The sequence below is a fragment of the Zonotrichia leucophrys genome, chromosome 10 (genome assembly GCF_028769735.1).
Source record: "Zonotrichia leucophrys gambelii isolate GWCS_2022_RI chromosome 10, RI_Zleu_2.0, whole genome shotgun sequence".
NCBI classification, from domain to species: Eukaryota; Metazoa; Chordata; class Aves; order Passeriformes; family Passerellidae; genus Zonotrichia; species Zonotrichia leucophrys.
Window position 1 is genome coordinate 14879707 of NC_088180.1, and position 23287 is coordinate 14902993.

Consider the following 23287-nt stretch of genomic DNA (forward strand, 5'->3'; position numbering starts at 1 on the left):
TACTGACATGCTTAAGTCTCCTAAAGTCTTGAGTGCATTTATTTGTGCAATTGCATAGAATGACTTAAACCTTGCAGTTGGCTTAGTTTGTGTTCTGGGAATGGCTTAACACTGAGAGCTGGGAGCAAACACACCCTTGGTCCTGCTCCAAATTCTGCCTGTAAACCAGGTGCTCAGCTGCAAGGAAAATGGGCTGCAACTTTGGGACTCGTAATTCTGTATTTTGGGGTCACCAGGTCTCTGGGACCCACCTGTCCAAAAGAAATTAAACATAACACTCAACTCTTGCAGGAGATTTCACTTTGGGGTTTTGAAAAGCCTTTATCAGCTGCATGGCTGAGGGGTTGTGTCCCAGGCTCTCAAATGTCCCAAGCAATCTGTCAAGACAAGTGCTGTAAACACGTCAGCAAAGCTGGAGGTGAGCACGTGGGTGCAAACAGAATTGCTCAAAATCCTGATAAGAACATCTTCAAAGCTTCTGGTGGTGCTTCCAGTGAACACCTTCCACTTGTAGGTGAGATAAGAGGAGGAATTACTGACAAGCTTTTAACTTGATGGAGCTCCAAAGACTTGTTAGCAGATACACTGTCAGGAAAAGGAGTTTTAGCTTACATGGGAGGGAAATTCAGGTTAGATATACACAAAAAATTCTTTCCTGTGAGATTGATGAGGTCTTGGCACAGGGTGCCCAGAGAAGCTGTGGCTGCCCCATCCCTGGCAGTGTCCAAGGCCAGGCTGAAGTGGATTAAGCAACTTGTTCTAGTGAGAGCTGCCCCTGCCCAGGCTGGAATTGGGTGAGCTTTAAGGTTCCTTTCAACCCAAACCATTCTGTGACTCTTTTCTTCTGTGATTTGATCTCCTTGTGCCCTCATGCCTCTTCCTCACAACTCTGAAGAAATGCTGCTGCAAACAGGCTGTGCAGAGGGGTGGGCTGGATATAAATGCTTCACTTGCTGCCTCTCTGAAAGGTTGCAGCTGAACCTGTAATTAAGAAAGGAGCTAAACTCATTATTTTCAGCAGCCTCACATTGATCCACATTGGCCAGGTTTTGGTAAAGGCTGAGAAGGTAATTTTTTCTTTCAGCATAGAGAGTATGCATACAGCATTTCAGAATACAGGGTAAGAAAAGAAGAAAAGTTGCGATTTTTTTCCTTTGCTGAGAAGACAGGTCTTCTTTCCCTCCAGAGAAAATGAGATATTCACACAAAAGATGAGTAGGATTTGATAACGCCAACTATGGTTCTCAATTATATATTTTCTCTTCCCTCACAGGAATTGATAATGACATTTTTAATAAAATCCAGAAGAAAAACATTTGTGTGCACGAAGAGAAGGTGTACAGGGGCTCCTTGTGAGTATGGAAAGCTAATAAGAAATCTTGTTTAGACATACATATTTCAATTTCTCATGCTGAAATTTTTCTGTTTGCTGGATTTTTAACTGCACCTTTTTTTTCTTTTTTTGACAAAGTGTTTTACAGGGGGATTTAATTAGTGCTCATCTTTAAGTCATACTTAATGACTTATTGTTATAATAATGCATATCTTGGCTCTTGATGACTTCAGATTACATTAGATACATCCAAAAAATACCCCCAGATTGATGTCTTGGCGACATTTCCAAAGTTTCATGTTTCCTTCTCTCTTCCCCTTAGCCTGCCAGTGATGTAAAGCTCCTATGCCAAGGATCTTCCCAGTACTGTCCTCCTTTTTTTTCCTAGTTAGCAGTGAAGAAACAAAGAACTTGATATTCAGCATTCTGTGGCCTTATCAGCATCTTTAATACAGCTACGTGATGCCTAAGACAAGAAAATTTCTCAAGCTCATGTTTTGCAGAGCCCATATTTGGGTAATCTTGTGACAGTTAATCAATTTATCTCTTTATTACCACTATGTTGTGGCAAGCTTTTCTCATATTGGCTATGAGAATTTAGTTTCTGTATCTCTTTCTCCTATTGCATCCAAGGAGCACTGTTACATTTCATTTTGGCAGAGGCACACACAGGCTGCTTTCCTTTGCTGCTCCCTAAATCAGCAGCCACCTTTATTAGATTGCCTTTGGGCATGTCTACAGTTTTTTCTCTCATGGCTGCAGCCTTTGACTAAACATGCACAGAACTATATTTGATACACATTTTGTGGGATCACACACCTAAGAGAAAAGTGTTTTAAAGGTTGTGTTGTTTTAGTTCTAAACTTACCTAATTATCTGAAGCTGATATTTTTCTTGGTTTAGATGAAAGGAAAACAAAAACATTAGTGCCATAAGTTTCCTTTCTTCTCTGTTTTCAGCTGAGCTCGTTGATTAGCTTTCTGATCTCAGCCAAGTTCCCCTTAGATTTTTGATTGCATGAGCTGAGTAAAGCTGTCCTATTCATCATGACAAACTCTGGGAAGGTTTATGCAATTTAGGAGTTGCTGTATACCTGTAACACTGCCTGCAGTAACCAGTGTTGTTGTTGAGCTTGTGCTGGAACATCAGGATCTGGCCCTTCAAACATGACCTTTAAGTCAGGAGGCAAAATAAAGCATTGCCAGGTTTTTTTTCAGTTCCTCTAAAATTGCTCACGTGTTCAAGTAATAATCTTCCTGATGTGTAGCTCCCAACTCCTGAACTGATGGCTCCTGGTCCTTCTTTTGTGAATCCATATTGGATTGTGCATAGGTGTGAATTCTTCCTCTCCAGATTTTGCTGAAAGAATTGGAATCATGGTTTTTCATGTTTTCCCCACATTTTTATTCAGTGGTTAGAGAACAATTCTTTGCACTGTGACACCCTTCCCACACGACCATTTCTGTTTTGCAATGACACAAGGTGGTTACATCACCAAGTTTCACTCGATGGTGTGAGATGGGTGTCGCTACGTCAGCTGCAAGAGGTGTAATTTCTGTTCAGAATGACACGTATGGAATGTAAACATGTTCCACCACAAGCCTGTCCTTCCCCATTTCATTGTTCTGCACCTCCTGCAGTGATACCACGCTCCAGGGATGTTGAACAGGGCAGGTGGGAGTGGTGACTGGGTGAGCTCTCCGGGAAGGTGTGTGACCCAGCCTGCTCCAGAAACTCGCTGGCACTGAAGGCGTTGTTGGGAGGTGTTTGCCTTTCCACGCTGTGGCAAACTCATGAAGAAACACGTGTGGGACCAGATACACCAGGTAAGCTCCTCATCTTACCCAGTCCTGCCTCAGTTTCTTTGCCTGCAACGCGGCTGCACCCTTGGCTCTGTTGTCAGGCACCTGGAGATGCTGCCAAAAAAACCTGTTGGGAGACGCAGCCAAGAACAAGTGTTACGTGGCAGCAGCGCTGCTGTTGATTGTATTTCCCTGGCCTGTCGTCATTCATGTCGTTTCCTTCCTAGCTCCACCCTCACCCAGGGCTCTCCAGGGCAGTGCTGCCAGTCCCTGCCCTTTGTCACCACCATGCCTGATGTCCCTGGGGTGCTGGTTTTGGTGGGAGTTCTTGGTGTGGAGTGGCAGGCAGGATGCAGGTCCAGGAGGGGGGAGGATGATGCTGTTAGTGACAAGACCTGTGGAGGGATGCTCCAGGGGGATGTCTGGGGAAGATACTCCAAGGGGATGTCCCAGGGGGATGTTCCGAGGGGATGCCGAGGAAGATGCTCCAGGGGGATCCTCCAGGAAGATGCTCCAAAGGGATGCCCCGGGTGGATGGTCCAGGAAGATGTCCCAGGGGGATGCTCCAAGAGGATGCCTCGGGGGGATCATCCAAGAGGGTGCCCCAGGGGGATGTTCCGAGGGGATGCCTCGGAAGATGCTCCAGGAGGATGCTCCACGGACATCCTCCAAGGGGATGCTCCAGGAGGATCCCCGTGGAGCATCCCCCTGGAGGATCCTCCTGTAACATCCTCCTTGAGGATGCCCCTGGAGGACGCTCCAGGAGGATGCTCCAAGGGGATGTTCCAGGGGATGCCCCAGGGGGATGCCCAGAGGGAAGCGGTGCGCGGCGGATGCCGGCGGGGCGGGCTGTTTGCGGGCAGCCCCGGCGGTTCGGGGGCGGGCGGGCAGCGGAGCGCGCAGGGAGGCGCCGGCGGCGGCACCGCCCCGGCAGGCGGGAGGGGACGGGGACAGGGACGGGGCCACACGGGGCGGCGGTGACAGCGGCGACAGCCACACGTGCCCGGCCGGGAGCGGCGGAGCGGGTCCGATGGGCGGCGGGCGCGGCCGGCAGGTAAAGGAGGGGAGCGCCCGGACAGGGCAGCCCGGCGGGTTCGGGGAGGGAGGTTCTGTAGTTTGCGTTTTAGTTTGCTTTTTTTTTTTTTCTCGTTGTTTGTTTGCGTTTTTGAGGTCTGGCGCGTTTCTGCCGGCTCGGTCGCTCTCTCTGTTCCGCTGCTGGTGCTTCCCCAGGCGCCCCGCAGGACGAACTTTGCCATGGCACGCTCGGGGTTACTTCGCTTTTTTGGCTGGGTGATGCTGCTCCTGGGACTCGCACCGTGTGCGAATAATGCTTTTTGTTGCCGTTGGTGTGAGAAAATGATGCTGGGGAAATTCTCGGCTTCCTCAGGCAGCTCTCACTGAGCCGGCGCATCCCCATGTGCACTTGCTGGCTGAAATTGAGTTGGTTGGCTGTTGGCTTTGACTAAATAAATAAACCACTTAATAGTAATAATAAAACAATCCCTAAACTAAAAACAAACAACAAAGTGGAACATTCACGCTAGTACCTTGACATAGCGGGGTTGTTTTAAGGGTAACTTTGATGGAAATTGTAGTGTGTAAGACACAGTTGTTTTTTTTTTCTTTTTTCTTTTTTTTTTTTAAGAGCTGTTCGTACGATTGTAATGAGAACCAGTGTGAATTTTCATTGATATTTGCTTAGCACAACTATGGCAACTGGCAGGGGTCCAGCTGGTGTCCTTAGTTTTATGACAGTTGGTCAAAGCTCACTGATAGCTGAATTGCTGCTACGTGGCATTAAGAAAATAAAAGTTCTCACCTGGATGTCTATATACTATTAGGTTACTGTGATTAAAGTGTAGAATTTGTCATGCATTTTGCAGTAATTCTCAGAAAAGATACTGTTGAGCGAGTCGATTTAGCTGTCAAGATGAATGAGTATATTTGAGTAATAATCTTACTTGTTTGATTTCTTGCTGCTGTTCAATGCCATCATAAAATAGCTTATCATAAAGCAAATAAACTTGCATGTGCTGTATCCTGAAGATGGATTCAGTATGTGTAGTTTCACTTTGCCTGTGGAAAGAAAAAACCAAAAGTGCTGCAGAGAGGAAATTTTCATTTTATATAAATTTTCATTTAAACAATTTTGTGCTTTTTAAAAAATAAGAATGGCAAATTTTGTGCAATTTAGACAAGTTTAGCTTTGGTTATTTTAAAGGAGCTCTGGGATAGTTTGTAGATGTGTGGGTTTAAGGTGTCAATTATAAACAAGGGCATGAGGAGAGGCACTGCTGTCATAGACAGGAAGGTGGGTGTCTGAACAGCCCAGGGATTCCTGTAATCATCCCCTCCTGGGGCAGTGAATGAGGCTGTGCCAATGCTAGAAGTGTTGCTTATCATGTCATTCAAGGTAATTAGAACCATAACTGGCTCAATTTCACTCATTTCACTGCAGGGTTTTGTGTTTTTTTTTTTTTTTCTTTCCCCAGTGTCTTTTGCATTTGGTAATGTAAGCAGCTGCTTTTGGACTAACTGCACCTCTTACTTGAACAGGATTATTTTAAAAATCTACCTGCTTAGCCAAGGAACACTCCTGGGGAGAACAGTGTTTGCACCTTGGATGTTGAAGTTCAGTGGGATTTGGTGGAGCTGGAGTCAGGTTGTGTGTGTGGCTGAGTGGGCTTGGGATGGAGGATAAACCTCACCCCAGAAGTTTCTTGGTTGGTCCCAATGACATTTCCAGGCAATACTGAGTGTCTGCTTCTCCTCCTTGAGTCCACACTGTGCAGATTTGCCCATTTTATCTTTAATTTTCATAGACAGCAGAAGGTTGGCATGAAGCCCCCACCAGTGGCTGTCAAATTCAGACAGGATGTGTGTAACAACTCGTGCTGTCACTTCATTGTGAGAATTTTTGGTTTTAACTGTTTTGTTCGCCCATCACCTGCACCATGAACTAATTCTAGTGTGAGATTTTGAATTCCAGGCTCCCAAAGTGCAGAGGGTTGGGGGTCTCATCCCCTGGGGTCCCTCTGCCTGGGCACTGGGAGAGGGAACCTTTACCTCAGCAGAGGAGAGCAAAGCATGCCAAGTATGCTCTGCATTTCCTCTCTGTTGTTTCCACCCTTGAGTGGAAAATTGCTCCTGATTTCCTCAGAATTGGAGGATTTACGTTGGCACTCTTCCCACATTCCCATTCTACTTCCAGTTGTACTTATTAGATAACATGCTTGCATAGGAGCTTGTTTATAAGAAAAAGAACATGTTTTTTTCAATCTATTCAACTATTTCCTATTCAGCTTAAGCATTTAAATGTTCCCTGGGCCCAAGGGGTCTGTTTCTTAAGGCTTAACTAGTCTTTTCAGGATTGTGGGGATGTTGGAACCATGAGTGCCATGAACTCTGATTTTAAATCACATATCAGGGTAACAGCTGCTCCTGAGTGCACCTCTGTTCCCTGAGATGTTGGTGCTATAACATCATCATAGAACCACATGGAATATTCATATTTGAACAATTTACATGTCTCAATATCAAGGCTTTCTTTGTGTATCCCACTGTAATCCATAGAAGATTTTCTGTGATCCACATGAAAATTAACTCCTCGTTGTCTTCTGTGTGAAGGTTCTAATGAAGACCAAGAGTGATAAGAGAAACTGGGCCAAGTCTCCCATGTTAGATCAAATGATTGATCACCTTTTTATATACCTGGTAATTTCTGCCTTGGAGGAATTAGCTTGGGTGTAACTACAGGTTCACCAGCATAGCCGCGGAGTGGGTTGATTGCTGCGTGGGCAGATGGTTTTGGTCCAATTCAGGGATCAGTAGTAAGGAAGCTTTGCTGATAGAGACTTTGTTGCTGTTAGATGTTCTCTGTCTTCCCTGGATATTGGGTATCTTGTGAGCTGCAAGGCACTGTGGATGTGCAGTCTGTCTGTCCTGCCCTGAGGATGTCACCTCCTGAGGCACATTTGACTTTTGGCACCCCTGTGGCCTCCATGCCTCGCTGTGCCAGGGTAAACACTTTTAGGAATATAATTGTATTTACAGTAACTCATCAAAAACCTACTCTGGAGTGATATAAAGAAGGGGCTTGCTCTATTTATTTGAAATATTAAGGGATTACAAATTTTTCTTAATCAAAAACTTCAGTCCTTTAAAAAGCTACACAGCCAGAGGTAATTTTCAAACCCTTTAAACTATTCTTTCAACTTAGAAATTACTTGGTAAAATATTTGTGAAGACTGTGGAAAATTAGATGTTAATTACCTTTTCTTGAAACATTCCTAGATGGTTTTGAACTTAGGTTGTTTTGCACTGCTTTATATATTCAGACAAATCAATTATCTTGGAGGGGCGAAAAAAGCCTGTGGTGTGTGCCAGGTCAGATGTTTGGATGGTGTAACAGTAACCAGGTTCCTTGAATGAACCTCTCTTTCAATTAGGAGAGATCATTAGAGAGGAGAATGCAGGAGTGGGAACAGTCTGAGTGATGTGGAGTAAACAGAGAACAATTATTTATAATTTCACATAATTCAAGATGTTAAAGAGGTAAGAGTAAATGAGCAAGATTCAAAGATTTTTTTTTCCCTAAGATGCTCTTCAATAAAAACAAATCTTCCATAGCTAAATTATGCTTCTGCTTCACACAAACATTATTTATCTGTGGAGCTCATTACTCCAATATCTTCCTGTTAAAGATATAAATGAATTTTAAAAGTTATTTGGCAAATCAAGAGAGAAAACGCCGGGGGCTGTTAATCACAAAGATGCAGGTACAATTTCTAGCTGAAGCGGCTCCTAAATCACAGATTCCTGGAAACAAGGATTATTCTGCAGGCAGAATCACAGTATGATTTTGTGACCTTATAGTCTTTCCCTGAGCATCTGTTTTTGGTCAGAGTTAGAGGCAGCTTATTGGGCTAAGTGGATATTTGGAGTGATGTGGTCCCCTTGTGTCCTGTGCGTGATGGAAATTTGGATGGGTTTTCCTGGGATCACTGCTGTTTTGTCTGGAATAGTTTCAAACAGGTGAACATTAGATGCAGCTTCAATTTCCACACTTGGGGGAAAAAACCTTGAACTAAATAATATGCTGTATTTCCTTAAGTTTTGATTAACTGTCTATTCATAAATGCAATCTGCAAAGAACACAGATAGAGTTGACCTTTTGCAAGGCTACAGTGCTGCTGCAAAACTCCATTGTGAAATAACTGGATTATTGTGGGAAAATCTGGAGTATGTAATAGTTTTAGTTTTGATTTCTATTTTTTAAATGCACACTGCTTTTCTAAGAAGACTTTTTTTGTTCTTTCCTTCACATAAGCAGCCTGCTGAACTTTAGGCAATTTTTTTAACCCTTTCTCTGATTCTTTCACTGCCTCCTGTCAAACCCTAGGTGGGGACTGATGGGGACAAATTTTGTCTGTGCTTTCCTATTGATTTCTGAGGAAAACAGACCCCAGAGCTCAGAGTCTTGAGGTCTGCCTGTGGAATTGAAGCTGGATCTTCCAGTCTGATCATGTAGGTGTCCAACCCCTCCTGCCACCAGAGAGGACCCTCATGTTGGGTAGGTTGGATGTTCTCTGTGACCATTTTGCCATAAAGGAGAGCCTCTTGGTAACAAATTCTGGTGGTCTTCAGATCAAACAAATTCATTTGCTTGCTGCTCCTGGTGTTTTGGTCAGTGGTGGTGAGAGCTGGAGCACCCTGACCCAGGGGGTGACTTTTCCTCCTGCTGTGGTGGGTGCCTGGTTCTTGTGTATTTACACAGATGCTCCTTCACTGGCTTGTTTTCACTTTCCCACAAAAACAACTTGCTAAAATGCAAGCTAAATACTAACGTAGCTTTTGAGATCTTTGTTTGGTTTTGTTGGCCTTTTGGGATGGGGAGAAATAAAGGGAGATCTTATTCATATCCTTCCTTTCTGGGAAGCACTTGTACCCTTGACAATTCTTCCTGTTGCCCACTCCTAGAACTATAGATGTAGTCTGTGGAGTAAATTTTGCTTTACTGGAAACATTAGGTTTGGGAAAATTTCACTGTTTTGGGAATTCTGGGAATTGTATGGTTTTACTGCCTTGAGATCAGAGCCAATCTAGAAATAAAACAATTCTGCTTTTGCGTAACGCCATAAATTAAGACACAGAAGCAGCTCTGTCTTTGTAAGATTTATGAGTGTGCACTTTCATTCTCTCCTCCCATATAGATAAGCCCTGCTCTTGAAGTTAAGTTTTCTAGCCAGGGCAGGACATATAATCTATATTGTTTGATAAACTTTTAATAGGGGTGAATGGAAATGAGGGGGCCACGCTAATTTATTTGAGCAGGCATTTGTCTGTGTTGCCATTGATGTGGAGGTGGTGATGATCAGGAGCTGTCAGCGAGGATGGGGCAGTCGCTCTCTCAGCTCACTTTATCACGGTCGTGAAAGTTCTTTTTTTTTTGAAAGTCTGACTCATTTGGGTTTAAGTGAGGAGAGATTAAGAGCTCAGTTCTTTGAAATTTTATTGGATGCAGGTTCCCCTTGAAGTAAAATCTTATTGAACCTAATGGTTTTGACAATTTCAAATAAAAATATCCAAATGAATGAACATAACTCATCCCCTTGTCGCTGCTGCTTCCCTCGGTTTGAAGAGGAATGTTTTTTTGCTGTCTTCCCTCATGGGAAACATCTGCAGATCCAAATGGCAGATCATTAATGTTCATTCAATAGCAGGCTTTGTTCCCAGTTTTTTCAACTTGGAAACAATTAACTGGAGAGTTTTATTTTGTCTTGTTTTCCTTTTGAATGCAAACATCTAATTCCAGTTATGTATTCTAGTGGATTTTGTAGATTCCTGCTATTTGGGATTGCTTGTAATTATTTTAGAATAAATGCTCCCTACTCAAATTCAAATAGTGGGAAGGGTGCCTTTGTGCTTGTGGTGCAATTTTAATTTATTTTATTGCATAAGTGGCTGAATTTTCTGTAAAACTGTAAGATACAAATCTCACTACAAGGATGTGTGTTCAGGAAGGCTTCTCTTTCCTCCCATTTACCAAATGCTTCACAGTAGCATTTAACAAATAATCTGTCTGGCCTTTGATAGCAAGCAAATGAAAGCTGATCAAACATTCACCTACTTGGGTGCAAAAGTTGTTTGAACCAGAAAACCTGCAGATCTGTTCAGCTGACTGTGAGCAGTTTGTATTTCAGGACATTTGTCAGATTGGTGACTCCAGTCCATATCTGCTGGACGGAGGAACTGAAATGTGAATAGCTCTTAAATCCATTTTAAAAAACATTACTACATCTTTAAAGGGTTTAGTAACACCTGTTGAAAAGTTCTGGATTTGAGCTTTATGTGATTTTAATTCATGAGCCAAACCAGGAAATTGTATAATTATGACAGCTGAATTAAAATACCTTTTAGTCAGTATTCACCAGAACTAAACATCCATGATTATAAACCCAGTGTTTTGTTGGTTAATTAGGGGCTAAGTAGTCATAATTTGTGCACTTAACATTTACTTTGAGAAAATGTGAATGGGGCAGGATAATAACAAGTGGTCAGCTTGATCTGTTCTAAACTATCCTGCCTGGAGCTATGTGTGCATGAAAGGAGGATTAAAAACATACAAAAAACCCCCACAGTTGTAGCAGTCTACAAAGGAGAAGCCAGTGTGGTTGGGCAGCAAGAGCTGTAAATATGATTAAGGGAAGGTCTTTAAAGTTAACAATCTACCCCACCCTGCCTATGGCAAATATGCCCCACATGAATCAGGCCCAGACAGTTTTTTATGGACTGCATAATGTGTCTGCAGGTTTTCATGCAGCAGGTGTGTCATATTGAATCATAGAAAAGTGAATTTTCAATTGCTTTATCACTTGTCATCCTAGCTCAGCAATGATAATATTCCTGTTTTGTGCAGCTTTTCTGATAGGATCACTTCCAGGAACTAGAATTAACAAAACCAGGCTTTGCTATAATTGAGATTCTCTGAATTTCTGCAAATAAAATCCTGAACAGATCACTTATTATTGACCCCAGCAGAGTATTCCTATGCTTTAATTTTTTTCTCTTTTATTCAAGCTTTAAATAGTCACTGGAATCATAGTTTGTGGTTTTCTTATGATGCTGCTGCTGCCTGTGTGTAGGGACTTCATCTTTAGCAAACCAAAACCCCAGTGTTAAGACTTTGGAAGTGCCAAAGTGTAATTGCCAATGCACATGAGTTAAATGTACAAACTTTACCTGATCTTCTCAGTGAGAAAGTAATGCTGTAACAGAAACTGCAGACCAGGTGCAGATTTGGAGCGCCAGGAGGCTGAAAACTCAGATGGTGAATGGAAAGAGAAACCTCAAAGGTGGCTCTTTCCTGTGAAAAATGACTGGCATTTAGAGATTGTGCTGGCATATGTTCAGTCCTTACAGTTGGAAAAAAAGGAAGTTTAAAGGAGTTTAAGGAGTCTTTGGGTTTGCTGCCATTTGTGTGCGGAACATGTTGCTGTCATGACTTCACGGGAGCAATGTGACTGATTTTAGTTGTACGCATTGGCTTCTTCATATTTGGAGTACTAAATTATTGTCCAGGGTGAGACCCTCAAACACCTGACTTCACCAGGAGATTGCTAAGGGCTTTCTCTGTCTATGTCCCTTCTAACTTTTTCAGTGTGGTGCACAACTCCAGGTATTTAAGTGCTGTTATTTTCTGCTCTTGCAGAAAATCAGGGCTGCTGCTGGTGCAATTCCCTCATTCAGTGCTGTGCTGCAACACACCAAACTCTTTTCTTTAGGGATCCTCAGCCTCTTGCCTTTGGGAATTAAAAGACTGCAAAAGCACAGGTTCACTTTACCTGCAGATACACCCAAGCTCTGAGGCTGGCTTTTGCCATGTTACTGTTGGAAAGAGGAACATGCTCTAGTAAGGAGAAAATTAAAAAAAAAAGGGCAAACCAGTAGGTTTTTTTCCTGCTCAAGTTGTCATCAGGGCATTTTTATGAATCAAAAATGTTCTGTTTGGGTTATTTTGGTAAATTGTTAAATAAAGAATCATACAGAGCTTTTAATAGACCTCTCCTCTATAGTCACTGAAATTTGGTAAGAAGTGTGACAGTAATAGTAGTTATTTAGGGAAAAATTCTGGCACATGGACAAGTAATTTGCGTATAGTCACAGGCTGCTTTTATTGAAATATATGATTTAAGTGCTAGTAAAAGGCATGAGTTGATTTGGCCTCCAGTGGAAGTGAGTCTCTGATTTCCTTCCTAGGTTTGTTTTCCCTGAGAGTTATGGAAAGGGAGGATCTATTTCTGTGCACCTCTTGTTATAAAAATAAACCTTTTGTTGTGAGGGAGGTGAGCAGGGGCTGGAAGGACAGAGTGAGGATTCCCAACAGAGCTCCTCCAGCAGGGACCAGCTCCCTCAGCGTGGCTGTACCTGCTTTTATCTTGATTTTGTGCTGTCCCTCATGTGAGCCCAGTTATTTTAGAGCTCTTTTCATCTCATTCTTACTCTGTATGTACCTACCCCTCTCCTTCCCCTTGCTGCTCACCAGCTTTCCCTCTCCCCCTGCTCCCAGGGATCTTCTGATGGGATTGGGAACAACGAGACAAATGATAAACCAGATCCAGTCAGTAAGAAAGAAGTGTCCCAGCTGCTGGGGTGATTCAGCAGATGGCACAGTGCCTTCAGGAGAAGGATCTGCCCCTCCAGGATCTCCCTTGGAGTCTGCTTTGAGGTGCACATCAGCACTGCAGGGAGCAGATCTCTGTGCACAGGTGTCCCTGGAGAGCTCTGCTGCCCAGCAGGCGTTGTTTGCACTGGAAAGATCATATCTGATTGCCCCATTCTGGTACAATCCCACAAATTCGGCTGGAAAGGTTGGAAGGGCCTTTTTGCTTGCACAGGTACAACTGCAAGCCACAATATTTTGAAGGAAGCTCAAAGAGTGGAAGGAACTTGTGAAATATGTTTGTAAAAATACACCCAAACACTTCCTCCTTCATTTCCTCTATACATACTCATCATTTTTCTTCTGTTTTAGAAAAGACAGAAGCAAAATGAAAGCAATACTTTCATAAGCTGGAGGCAGGTGCATGGTATTTTCTCAGTAACTTTCACTATCTGATGCTATTTTAAGATGCTTGTAGCAGCTGGTCGTTCTCTTATTTCTCCTAGTTACTGTCTGCTCATAAATGTTGAGAAAAAAGCCCTCCAGATTATGCAAAAGAGCCTCTAAGGAGTTAAAGTGGGCCTGTTCCTCTCTTGCTGCTAACTGGAGGAGGATGTGTGCTTGTTTCATGTGTTTGTGAAAGATGAAACTCATCACGTTTGAGCCAATTAAAAATCAAAAAGACAAGCATGGCATCTAAAAGAGCCTAAAACCCCATGAATCTGTGAAAAAACCCCAAACCCAACCAAAACCAACAAACCTCAAACCTAAAATAGAAAATATTACTTTAGATGCCTTTATTATCTGCATGTAACAAACAGGATTTTCTTTAGGCTTTGTATTTACCCTGGACGTTACTTGTGATCTTCTGCAGAGACTGTAGATTTCTTTCATCCCACATCAAGAAAATAAAGCTGGTTTGTTTTGGATATCTTGTTTCCATTGAAGCATGTAAAATTGTTTCTTATGAAGCACTTGTTCTAGTCTGGCTGACAGCAACAGGTCAAGTCTCTATTTTATTTTATATATTTGAGTTTAGCATCCTGCTACGCTCTGCAAATGAATCTGTTACAGCAGAGCAGGATCTGTATCCACAGACTGGCATCATTTGAAGCCCTACAGGGAAGCTTAAGCTCAGTGGGAAGATTTGGAAGCTGCCCAAGCCATGACCCTGCTTTAGCAGCAAATCACCTGTGCAGTGAAGATTTTACCTGCACTGCATCAGTGCACTCCCCGTGATGCTTGTTAGTGCTAAAAATAATTCTAACACTGATTTCCCCTGGGTAATTAGCCTGTGCAGAGTCAGATTGAGATTAGATTCTTTTTTCTGGTGCCTTATCAAATTTAAGTCCAGGTATTTGCCATATGCTGCAGGGAGAAAAGGCTGTCTCAATTTGTCCATATTGTGCTCTATGGAATTCAGTGTCCCTTGCTGCCCTCTGGAATCACACCCAGCTCAGCTTTCCACTTGGGACTTGTTTTGTATTTTTTTCATTTTTTTTTTCCATTTTTTGTGGGGTTTTTTATTTTATTGGGGTTTATCTTTTTTTGGTTTTGTTTTGGTTTTGTTTTTTTTTTTTGCAAAGGGGGCACAATGCTTTCTTGAAGGTGTTGATGATCCAAGGAACATCCTGCCCCTGGTAAAGTATTCCCTTTTCTTGTAATAACTGGTGCTGGGTTAGGAAATATCCAGGGCAAACTGGTAATGCTCAACAAAGGGTTACTTGATTTGGATGATATTTTCTTATCTCTGTGGCTGTTGGTGCTTATCATAAAGCATTGCCAGATAAGGGACTGAAATAAGCCCTTATTGCAAAGAAGGAAGTGTTGGTTTCTTTACAAGAAGTCATTCCATTCCTTGTAAAGGTTTATCTTTGGCTGTGTCTGAGCTACAATGATATTAAAAACCTGGGGTACTTGGTATGTTCTGTTATAGAAATAACCATCCATGCAGTGGTTGTTCAGCCAGCAGAGAGCTATTTCCCTGATATTTTCCTTTCTCTCCCAAGGAGGAATGATTTCATTTATGGCTCCTAGAGCCAGAAGACTCAATTTATAGCAAAAAGATAAAATAAAAATATGGAAAAAAGTCCTCAGTCCCTTTTCCCCCAGCTCTGTTATCACCTTCTTGTCGGCCTTGTTTCTCAGGGCACTGAATTCAGACGCTATAAACCTAATGGAGGTTATAAACTCATATTAGAACCTTCCATAGCCAAATATTATGTTGCATAAGGGAAATGTAATTATCTTATCTTGTAATTTGTACAAGGTCTCATGCATTAGGTTTTAAGCCAGTGAATGTGCCAGACAGGCAGAGATTGGGATGAATATCCTATTCCAGAGCAGCCAGAATCAATAGAGGTTTTACACTGGGGGAGTTCCATTAGTTCCTTCCAATTTGAGCCTGTGCTAATATGCATTCCAGTGAGGAGCACCTTCCTAACAGCCTCTGATGCATGTGTTGGTAATTTCAGCTGCCATGGATTTAGGTGTTTATTAGCATTTAGTTGTAGCTGAAAACACACTGATTGAATTTGAACTTAGAGGTGGCTGGCATGCACACTGACCCAAAGTTTTCACCTTCATTGGATAAACAAATGAGTACAAGGATTAATGGATTTAATTAATCTAGAGCTGTAATAGTGCTGGCATGGTGCTCAGGTGTGTTTTTGTCATCTGGGCTGACTTTGAAGATGATACTTCAAAAATATTAACGAGGAGCATCTTCAGTGTGCACGGGGCTCTTCTGGGTGTGCAGGGAATGGTTCCATGGTGAAGAAAGACAATTTCTTCCATAATTCCAGTGTGTAAATCAATTTGGGTTTGTTCAGTTTATTTGCTTGGTTATATTGGCACTTTTATAATATTTTCAAAGTGTCTTGCAGTATTTCTCACTTGTGGCTTTGCTGGCTTCCTGTCAAGTCAGTAAGTGAAGTAGAATTGCAGGATGATTTCTCTAGGCTTTCAGTGGCATTTGAAATATCTCTTATAGCCACCTGCTAGAACATCTAAAAAATCATTTAGCTCCAAATATTATGTGAATTTAAGGGAGTGCATATGGAGTGTTTTACTGAAAGAAACCAAAGCACATAAAAAAAATTCTGAAAAATTCCAAGAACCATAATTAGAAGATACTTAAGGGAGGATAAAATGCTAGAAATATTTGTTCAGTCATAGTGAGCTATGACCAACTTTTTTTGTCTGTAATATTTCTGTCCCTATTGCCCCCAAAAGAGGAGGAGATGGCGAAATAAAAGGGTGTAATAAAAATGACAGGTGCAATCAAAAGCAGTTTCTTTGAAGGAAGAGATTAAAGTATATGGATTCTTCTGAGCATTTGAGATTTGGCAGCATATTAAAGAGAAAACTGAAGGAGGTAGACTGAAAACATTGTCTTTTTCTCGTTACCTAAGAACAAGGAGCCATTCAGTTAAATCAAGAACAACAGAGTTAATTTGATAACAGGAAGTGTGTCTCTTTGAATGTTTTCTGTTTGCAGATTTTTGCCACAATGTGCCATTGAAAGGGGAAGAATAAAGATGCCAAGCTTAGACCAATAATTTGGCAAAATATGTTTTTTTCCCTGTGGTTGCTCAGGGAATATTTGGCAATACAGTTGGCCATGAACTTCTGAGGCTGAGGAAGGAAGAGGGAAAGCTTCTGGCCTGTGACCTACATGAACAACATGTTGGTACCAAGGGCACCCTTTCCACATGCAAGGGAGAATTTCTCTCTCTTCAAAATAAAGCATTTCTATTGATACTGTTCTGTATGGAAGAGACAAACAGAGGAAATTGATGTGGGAAGAAAGAAGAGTTGTGTGTGTGAATATGGGGTGGCCCCAGCAATCTTAGCTCCAGCACCACTGAGGAGAAGGGTGGTCCCCGTTCCCAATGTTCCAGCAATCTCCCTAGGGAACATTTCTTGTCATGGTGGAGATCTGTGTGAGTCTTCTTGAGCTGAGGAAGTGAAAAATCAGATGGCTGATGTCAGAGTGCATGTGCCCTTCAGACTGTATTTACCCTTTTCTCTGATGAGAACACATTGTCTGTTTGTTGTTAACTGCGTATCATAGCCATCATTCGGGTTAATTTATTTGTAAATACAATACTTAGTAAGAGAAGCTGTAGCTGCAGCAGCAATGTGGGTGTAGAGGTCCAGAGGCAGAGTATGGTTAAACTTTCAGGCAATGCAGTGACCAGGGATGGGTTTATTTCTTCTGTGGCCTCAGTCAGACAACCTGCTGCTTCCTGTGCAGCAAATATCACTGATGTGTTGCTCCAGTGCAGGAGCTGTGAGGTGGCAGCTCACTGGAGCCATCCCTGCTGTCTTGACAAAACCCCTTTTAAATTTTTTTTAACATTTTTATTCCACTCTGTTGCTGCTGGGCTTGAGGAGGACTCTGCCTGCTTTGGGTTAAATGCAGTCAGATATCAGAGACACAGTGTGGTCCCTTTTAGAATGGGCATTTCTAATCAGCAACTGAGGCAATCTAACTGGGAAAAAAGAACATTTGACTTGGGGAAAGCAACTGGAAAAACCTACAGGAATAAATCTGCTCCTTGGTAACAAAATCTCAAAGCAAACAAAATAACAACAACAACGGCAGTGGATCCTCAAAGTGAGAGGGGTGGAGAATAACAGGAAGGGAATGGGAAGTAGTAAGTGCCTTGGGAAGTGCATGTTGAGCTGGGCTCTGCCTTTGTTTGCAACATCTTGGCTCCAGCAGGTTTCAGTGCAAGTAGGCGAGCCATGCAGAGAGCAGTAGCAGAAGATGAGTTGTTTAAATGACTCCCAGCAGTGTGTTTCATAATGTTTTGTGCAAACGTGTTTAGCCCAATAACTTCTGTTGCTGGCATGTGATGTAAGGCTGCCAGGAGGCTGTGCCTGCCTTGTCAAGGTTTTATGGAGACAGGGAAGGGCCTCAGTGAAAGCTCTTATCTGGCGTGAGCAAATCCAGCCATGTCTCCTGAGGCTGTGCAGGGCATCAGGTGCTGCTCCAGCACAGGCATCCCTCCATTCCCAGTCAAACTGGGCTGGCTTTTATGTCTTTGCTCCTCCCCCTGTAAATCTGTTGTCCTTCTGCCTGAGTTCAGTGAGAAATACAAAAGAATGGCGGTCTTTCTGTGTGAAATCTTCCTCTGTGAGGTTCAGAAAACTGATTTTACATAGTGGTGCTGTAAAGGGAAAAAAACCAATTTCACATTGTCCATGTGCACTTTGATATTGTGGCTGTGTTGAGCTAATACATCTACACTAACACACATTCCTATTGGGGCAAAACCTGTTATTGGGTTGTGAATGCATGCAGTGCCATTAAGCTTATTCATTTATTGTGTTATAATAATGCTGATATTTTTTATTTGCTAATATAAATGGGGAGGGGAGGATTGTGCAGCTTTGGTTAGAAAGCAATGCAGTTAGAGAATTTTTTTGTACATTGCTGAACACTCTGCAAGTGTGGCAAGGTTAGTCATAAAGTTATTTAAATAAGTTATTAAGTAACTGGTTATGCAGCCTCATTCAAATTAATGAATGCAAGAGTAGATTTCTTTGAAAGCAGGCAGTAATTTTTCTTTGTGCATTAATCTAACAATTGTGTTTCTGTTGCCTTTCCTGGTGTTTTTCCTAGTAATCAGGAAAACATTGGGAAGTAATTTTTTGTTGATTATGCAATAGTTAGAAGGTAAACATGCTGTGAGTTTAGGAACAGCCCTCGTGTATTTAATGGGTGCATATTTCTGAGGATGTGGGTATGTACTGAAACCTCTGTGTGTGTGACTGTAAAGGAGTAAATCTGCAGGTTTTACCAGCTTTTTTCTTACTGGGTTTTGATGATTTGACCACTTCTTTTCACAGAATAAGGATGATTGCTCAGCTGTTAACCACGGAAGAGTCTGTCTGTGAGGATATTCCTGTGCACAGAGGTGTCCCTGTTCCCTTACGATGCCCATACAGTGAGTGATTTTATTTTAGCTCTTTTATTCCTGACCCTCCCAGCTGTGTAAATGCTCACTGTGAATCAGCTCAAAGATGAGTCCACCAGTAGGTTTTCAAAAGTGATCCACCTATCCATTTTTTATTATTTTTCTCTCAATTGCCTACTTTACAAGAAAAAATAATTCTGCAGTTTTCACTGACAGTGGGTTAATGTAAGGGAGTGTTTTGGGGTCCCAGTTGGGATTCCTCAAGTTCAATGTCTTCTCTTCAGCCTCAGCTACTTAGTTTTTACATATCTGCCAACAACACATCCTGTAAGAATCCATGTAGCCTTGGAAATAGTCAACAAAGCCCTACATGGCCTGGGAAAGTGGCAGCAGAAATGTCAGTGCCAGCTTTGCCAGCATGTTTTGTGTGCTTGCATTATCACGATCTAATTCCCGTCAGTAAGCTTTGTACAGAAACAGTTTCAAATTGGACAAATCTCAAGTTTTCACAAATCAGGGCTTGACAGAAGAAGAAATGTAATGTCCCCTCTTAGAAATAATGAAGTAGTGGGCAGACATTGCATTTTTGTGTAGGAATAAATACTTGCTCTGGCTGTTTTCCTCCTAAATAATCAAACCTACCCACCAGATTGTATTTGGAAGCACTTACTAATGTGACATGCTCCGTTTTAACTGTTCAGAGAAATGACTGAAAGTTTTTAAGATGAGACAACATGAATCATAGTCTTGAGCGGCTGTTCACTTTTGTGATTGACTTGCCTCCTTCCTACGTTCCTTTTAGTCACCCTGGGAATCGCTGAAGCTGTTCTGTGCAGGAGGCACTGCTGAGATTCCCCTTGCAGCAGCAATGGACTTGGACAAACAATCCGTGTGGGGATCCCTGAAGCAGAAGACGCGGCCGTTCCTGCGAAACCTGAGCGTGAGGAGGACGAAGAAGAGGTCAGGCAAGATGCTGGAGAGGAAGGGCCGCTCCTTGGACCGCTGTCTCAGCGTGTCTGTGCCTGACATGCTGGAGGTGGACACACTCATGGAAGAAGAGGAGGAAGAAGAAATTACTTACTCCAACGCTCAGGTGTTGTCGAGCTGCTCCCCCAAGAGCTTTTCCAGGTCTGTGGTGTCCCTGAAGAGCAGAAACGCTTCGGTGAAGGCAGCGGGAGAGGACTGGCTGTGGGCGTCACAGCAGAGGACACGGACGGAGGTGACGGTCACCCCCCCGGACATGCAGGATGTGGGCAATCACCTGCTGTCCTCACGAGGAGCTGAGGCTGTGGGCAGCCCCGTGTCCGAGGGGAAGAAGAGGAGATCCAGCGAGGACCTCTTTGAGCTGCTGCAGAGCTCCCGGCTGAGCGCCGCGCTGAGCGACGAGGGGACAGAGGTGGGTGCTGCAGCAGCAGCGAGGCTCAGCTGCCGCCTCCTGTGGGCTCCTCGTGTTTATCCTTCATTTTCTGGGTTGAAAAGGGATGGAGGATCCAACCAAGGCCAGGCTGGACAGGGCTCTGAGCAGCCTGGTGGAGTGGGAGGTGTCCCTGACCATGAAGTGAGCTTTAAGATCCTTTCCCACCTGAACCATTCTGTGAGGAGGGGGCTCTGTTCAAGGAATGAATGGCAATGAAATAAAGCAATGAAAATAAGCCTAAACTTTACATGATGTACACATTATTCAAGGCAGTTCAGCTGTCCTTCCTGTCAGTCTGGAGCTGCAAATAACTCTGCTCCAATTTTTTAGTTCTTTTATTATTCTTCTGTTATTTTTAAAGATACCTGAGATTTTTCAGATCTGTTGGAATTGCTTGCTCAAATCAAAAGTTGTTGCAGTTCTCTGAGCTCAGAATTGAGGTGCTGATACATTTGCTTTCTAGTTAATATAATTACTAGGATTGCTATGTAGCACTATCAATTTGCCATCCACCCACTGAAGACTCTGATGAAGGCAATAGGTGAAAGACAGCTGTGAGCAAGGTGAGCTCTGCCTGTACCTGGAATTAAGCAAAACAAGCACAAGATAGGGAACAGAACATGTAGCATCATTCTCAGGACGGTTTTTTGTGAGGATGATTTAAGGAGGTGAAAAACTAAAATGTTTTCTCTGCACTGTCTTATCCCCCTTTCCTTCCCCCTGCTCTGTGCTCAGTATTTGTGTCTGAGCATAAATGCCCCAGGAGGATCAGAGACCAATACTGTCATGAAACTAATTCCTGCCTGGCCTGAGCAAATTGGGAATCCTGAGGAGCTCTATGATAGCTTCATTATATCGACAGCATGTGAAGATTGTGGCTGCAGGAAACACTTCAGGCAAAATTTGTTTTAGTTAGATTTTGTGGAAGTATGTCTGCTCCTGTTGAGTTCTCTCTGGGATGGTTATCTTTTGAACTTTCTGAGGCCTTTTTCTCATTACCTGATTGTTGCAGTTGTGGGAGCTGCCTCTGTAGTCGTCCAAGATGCCAAAATGGGAAATGGGAGTTTTTTGTTCCAATCTTCCCTTGGGAATAGGGATTTCTCAGGTTAATTGTTTTTTAACTGCACCCTCAAAAGGATGATTAGCACTGATGTGGGGAAAGTGGTCCTTTCTGATATAAACTGCTTGTTTTGCATCTCAGAGACCTGTGTATTCCTACCAAATGGGTGTTAGCTCCCGGTCTGTTGTGATGCAGAGTGTCAGACTGGTAGTTACTGACCATCACTTGTGGTTTAGGATTGCTAAATTGTTCACAAATTGGTTTCACCTTGCTGGAGTGTTCATTATTTTGAGGGCTACTTAAGAAAAGCAACTGAAATAGTACAGTGCTTTGTTTCTCTGCTCAAACATTACTCAAAAGTTGTAGCACTTCACTCGGCATATGATAAATGTATGGATTCAGCTTTTTCTTGCTGTTGTATGCCAGAAACCCTAATCTAAACTCTACCTCAGCACAACAAAGTTAATGCTAAGTCCTGCTTTGATTTTGGGTGAATTGAGTGTTCTAGGAGAATGAAGTACCTGTATAGTGATAAACTATAGTGAAATAGTTTAACCTCAAGTCCAGTTTCAGCCAGATGCAATCCGAGTCTGGCTTATTTTCTGCAGCACTTACATCTACATCTTTCCCTAAATGTGTGTTTCTGTATTTTCTGGTGTGTGTAAATCATTTGGTATTTACTTGTATGGCAAGTCATCTCTCTGTGTGAATATGCTTCCTTACTGTAATCTGCCTCCAGTGCAATTTATAAAGATCTTTCTCCTTGAGAATAAAAGGAGAGAGTGAGGCAAAGGAAAGTAGAAATAAGGAGAATTGAGCAAATTTAATTATATTGAATCTGGTGAAAAACAAATTCAATATTGGAAGGTGTCCATGGCAGGGAGGGTGGAACTATTTGATGTGTAAGGTCCCTTCCAACCAAGCCTCAATATTCTATGATTATGTGACAACCTCAATATTCAACTTTACTTGTACTTAATTGAATAATTACTGGGTTTGTACTGTGTGTACAAATACACGTGTGTGCCTGGGATGGGAATAGTTTGTTACAGAAAATTTTGGTCCCTGAATGCTGGGTGGGGTTGCTCTGAGGAGCACAAGAGTTCCCATTGTTCTTGTGTGAGCATCACTCCCTGCCCAGGGAGGTAAATCAGAAGGAAGGCAGATCCCTGGAACAAAACAAACTAAAAAAAGCAGAAATGTAGGCTGAGCTCCTTTCCCCCCGAATTGCTTGTCACATGCCACCTACTCATTTCCTGGTTGTCTTTGGCCACCCGATACCGTGAGATCAGCATGTGCTTGTGGTTTTCTCACTTGTGTGAACTCCCCTGCAGAGCTCAGCACAGCCCATCCTCACCAAGGCTCTGCCCAAATACCATTTTCCCATTTGTGAGAGGTTTGCTCTCTGTTCCCCATTGCACCCAGCTAGGCAAGGCTGAAGAAGCAGGTGAAGTTGTGTTGAATCCCTACGTGATTCAGGTTGTAAAAGGTTCCTGTAATGCCATTTTTTTTTTCCATTGGGTTTTGTCCATGGCCACGTGTCATTGCTGAAGTGCTCTGATATCTCTTTATCTCCTTGCCAGCACTTTGCAGTGAGTCACTGTCCTGGTTTAGGGCGAATTTGGGCAACCCAAAGCCTTGTCCTGTTGCAGATGCACTCAGTGGTTTTGTATTTTGAATAGTTCTGCAGAAACCAAGAGGAGGCAGAGGTGGGAACGCTTGTCAAGAAGAACTTTCAATTTGTGTATATTCATACATCTACTCTTGCTTGATTTGTTTTCATGCAAATATATTTGGGGCTGTGACTCCCCCCGGGTGTGCCCACTTTTGTTTAAAGTTGAGAAGTGTCACTGTAGTTTGATAAAATCAAGGTTTCAGGACCATGTTTTCACCAAGACTTTTATCTGTATTCAGTGATCTCACTGCAGTTAGCTACCTAGAGTAACAGTAATTTATATTATGTGGAGCTAAAATTGAAAAAACCCAAGTTTTTCTATTTAAAATGATAATTGTTCAATATCTGTGGATGTAATGCAAGTAAACAAAAAACAGAATAAAGACAAAATAATAATTTTGAGGGTAATTTT

At 42.6% G+C, this 23287-nt stretch overlaps 1 protein-coding gene across 6 annotated transcripts in view; it reads left to right on the plus strand.

Moving 5' to 3' along the window:
- MCTP2 (multiple C2 and transmembrane domain containing 2) overlaps positions 1–23287 on the plus strand; it is a 152684-nt gene that overhangs the window by 31103 nt on the left and 98294 nt on the right. For 5 of the 6 annotated variants that reach the window (XM_064722135.1, XM_064722134.1, XM_064722136.1 and 2 more), the window contains 4 exons: positions 1274–1352; positions 2974–3159; positions 18656–18753; positions 19526–20119. In XM_064722135.1, the coding sequence (XP_064578205.1) occupies positions 19592–20119 (528 nt within the window). In that variant the 5' untranslated portion in view covers positions 1274–1352; positions 2974–3159; positions 18656–18753; positions 19526–19591. Of the gene's footprint in view, positions 1–1273; positions 1353–2973; positions 3160–4119; positions 4190–18655; positions 18754–19525; positions 20120–23287 lie in introns of those variants that run through there. The other variant, XM_064722138.1, reaches the window with a different exon arrangement.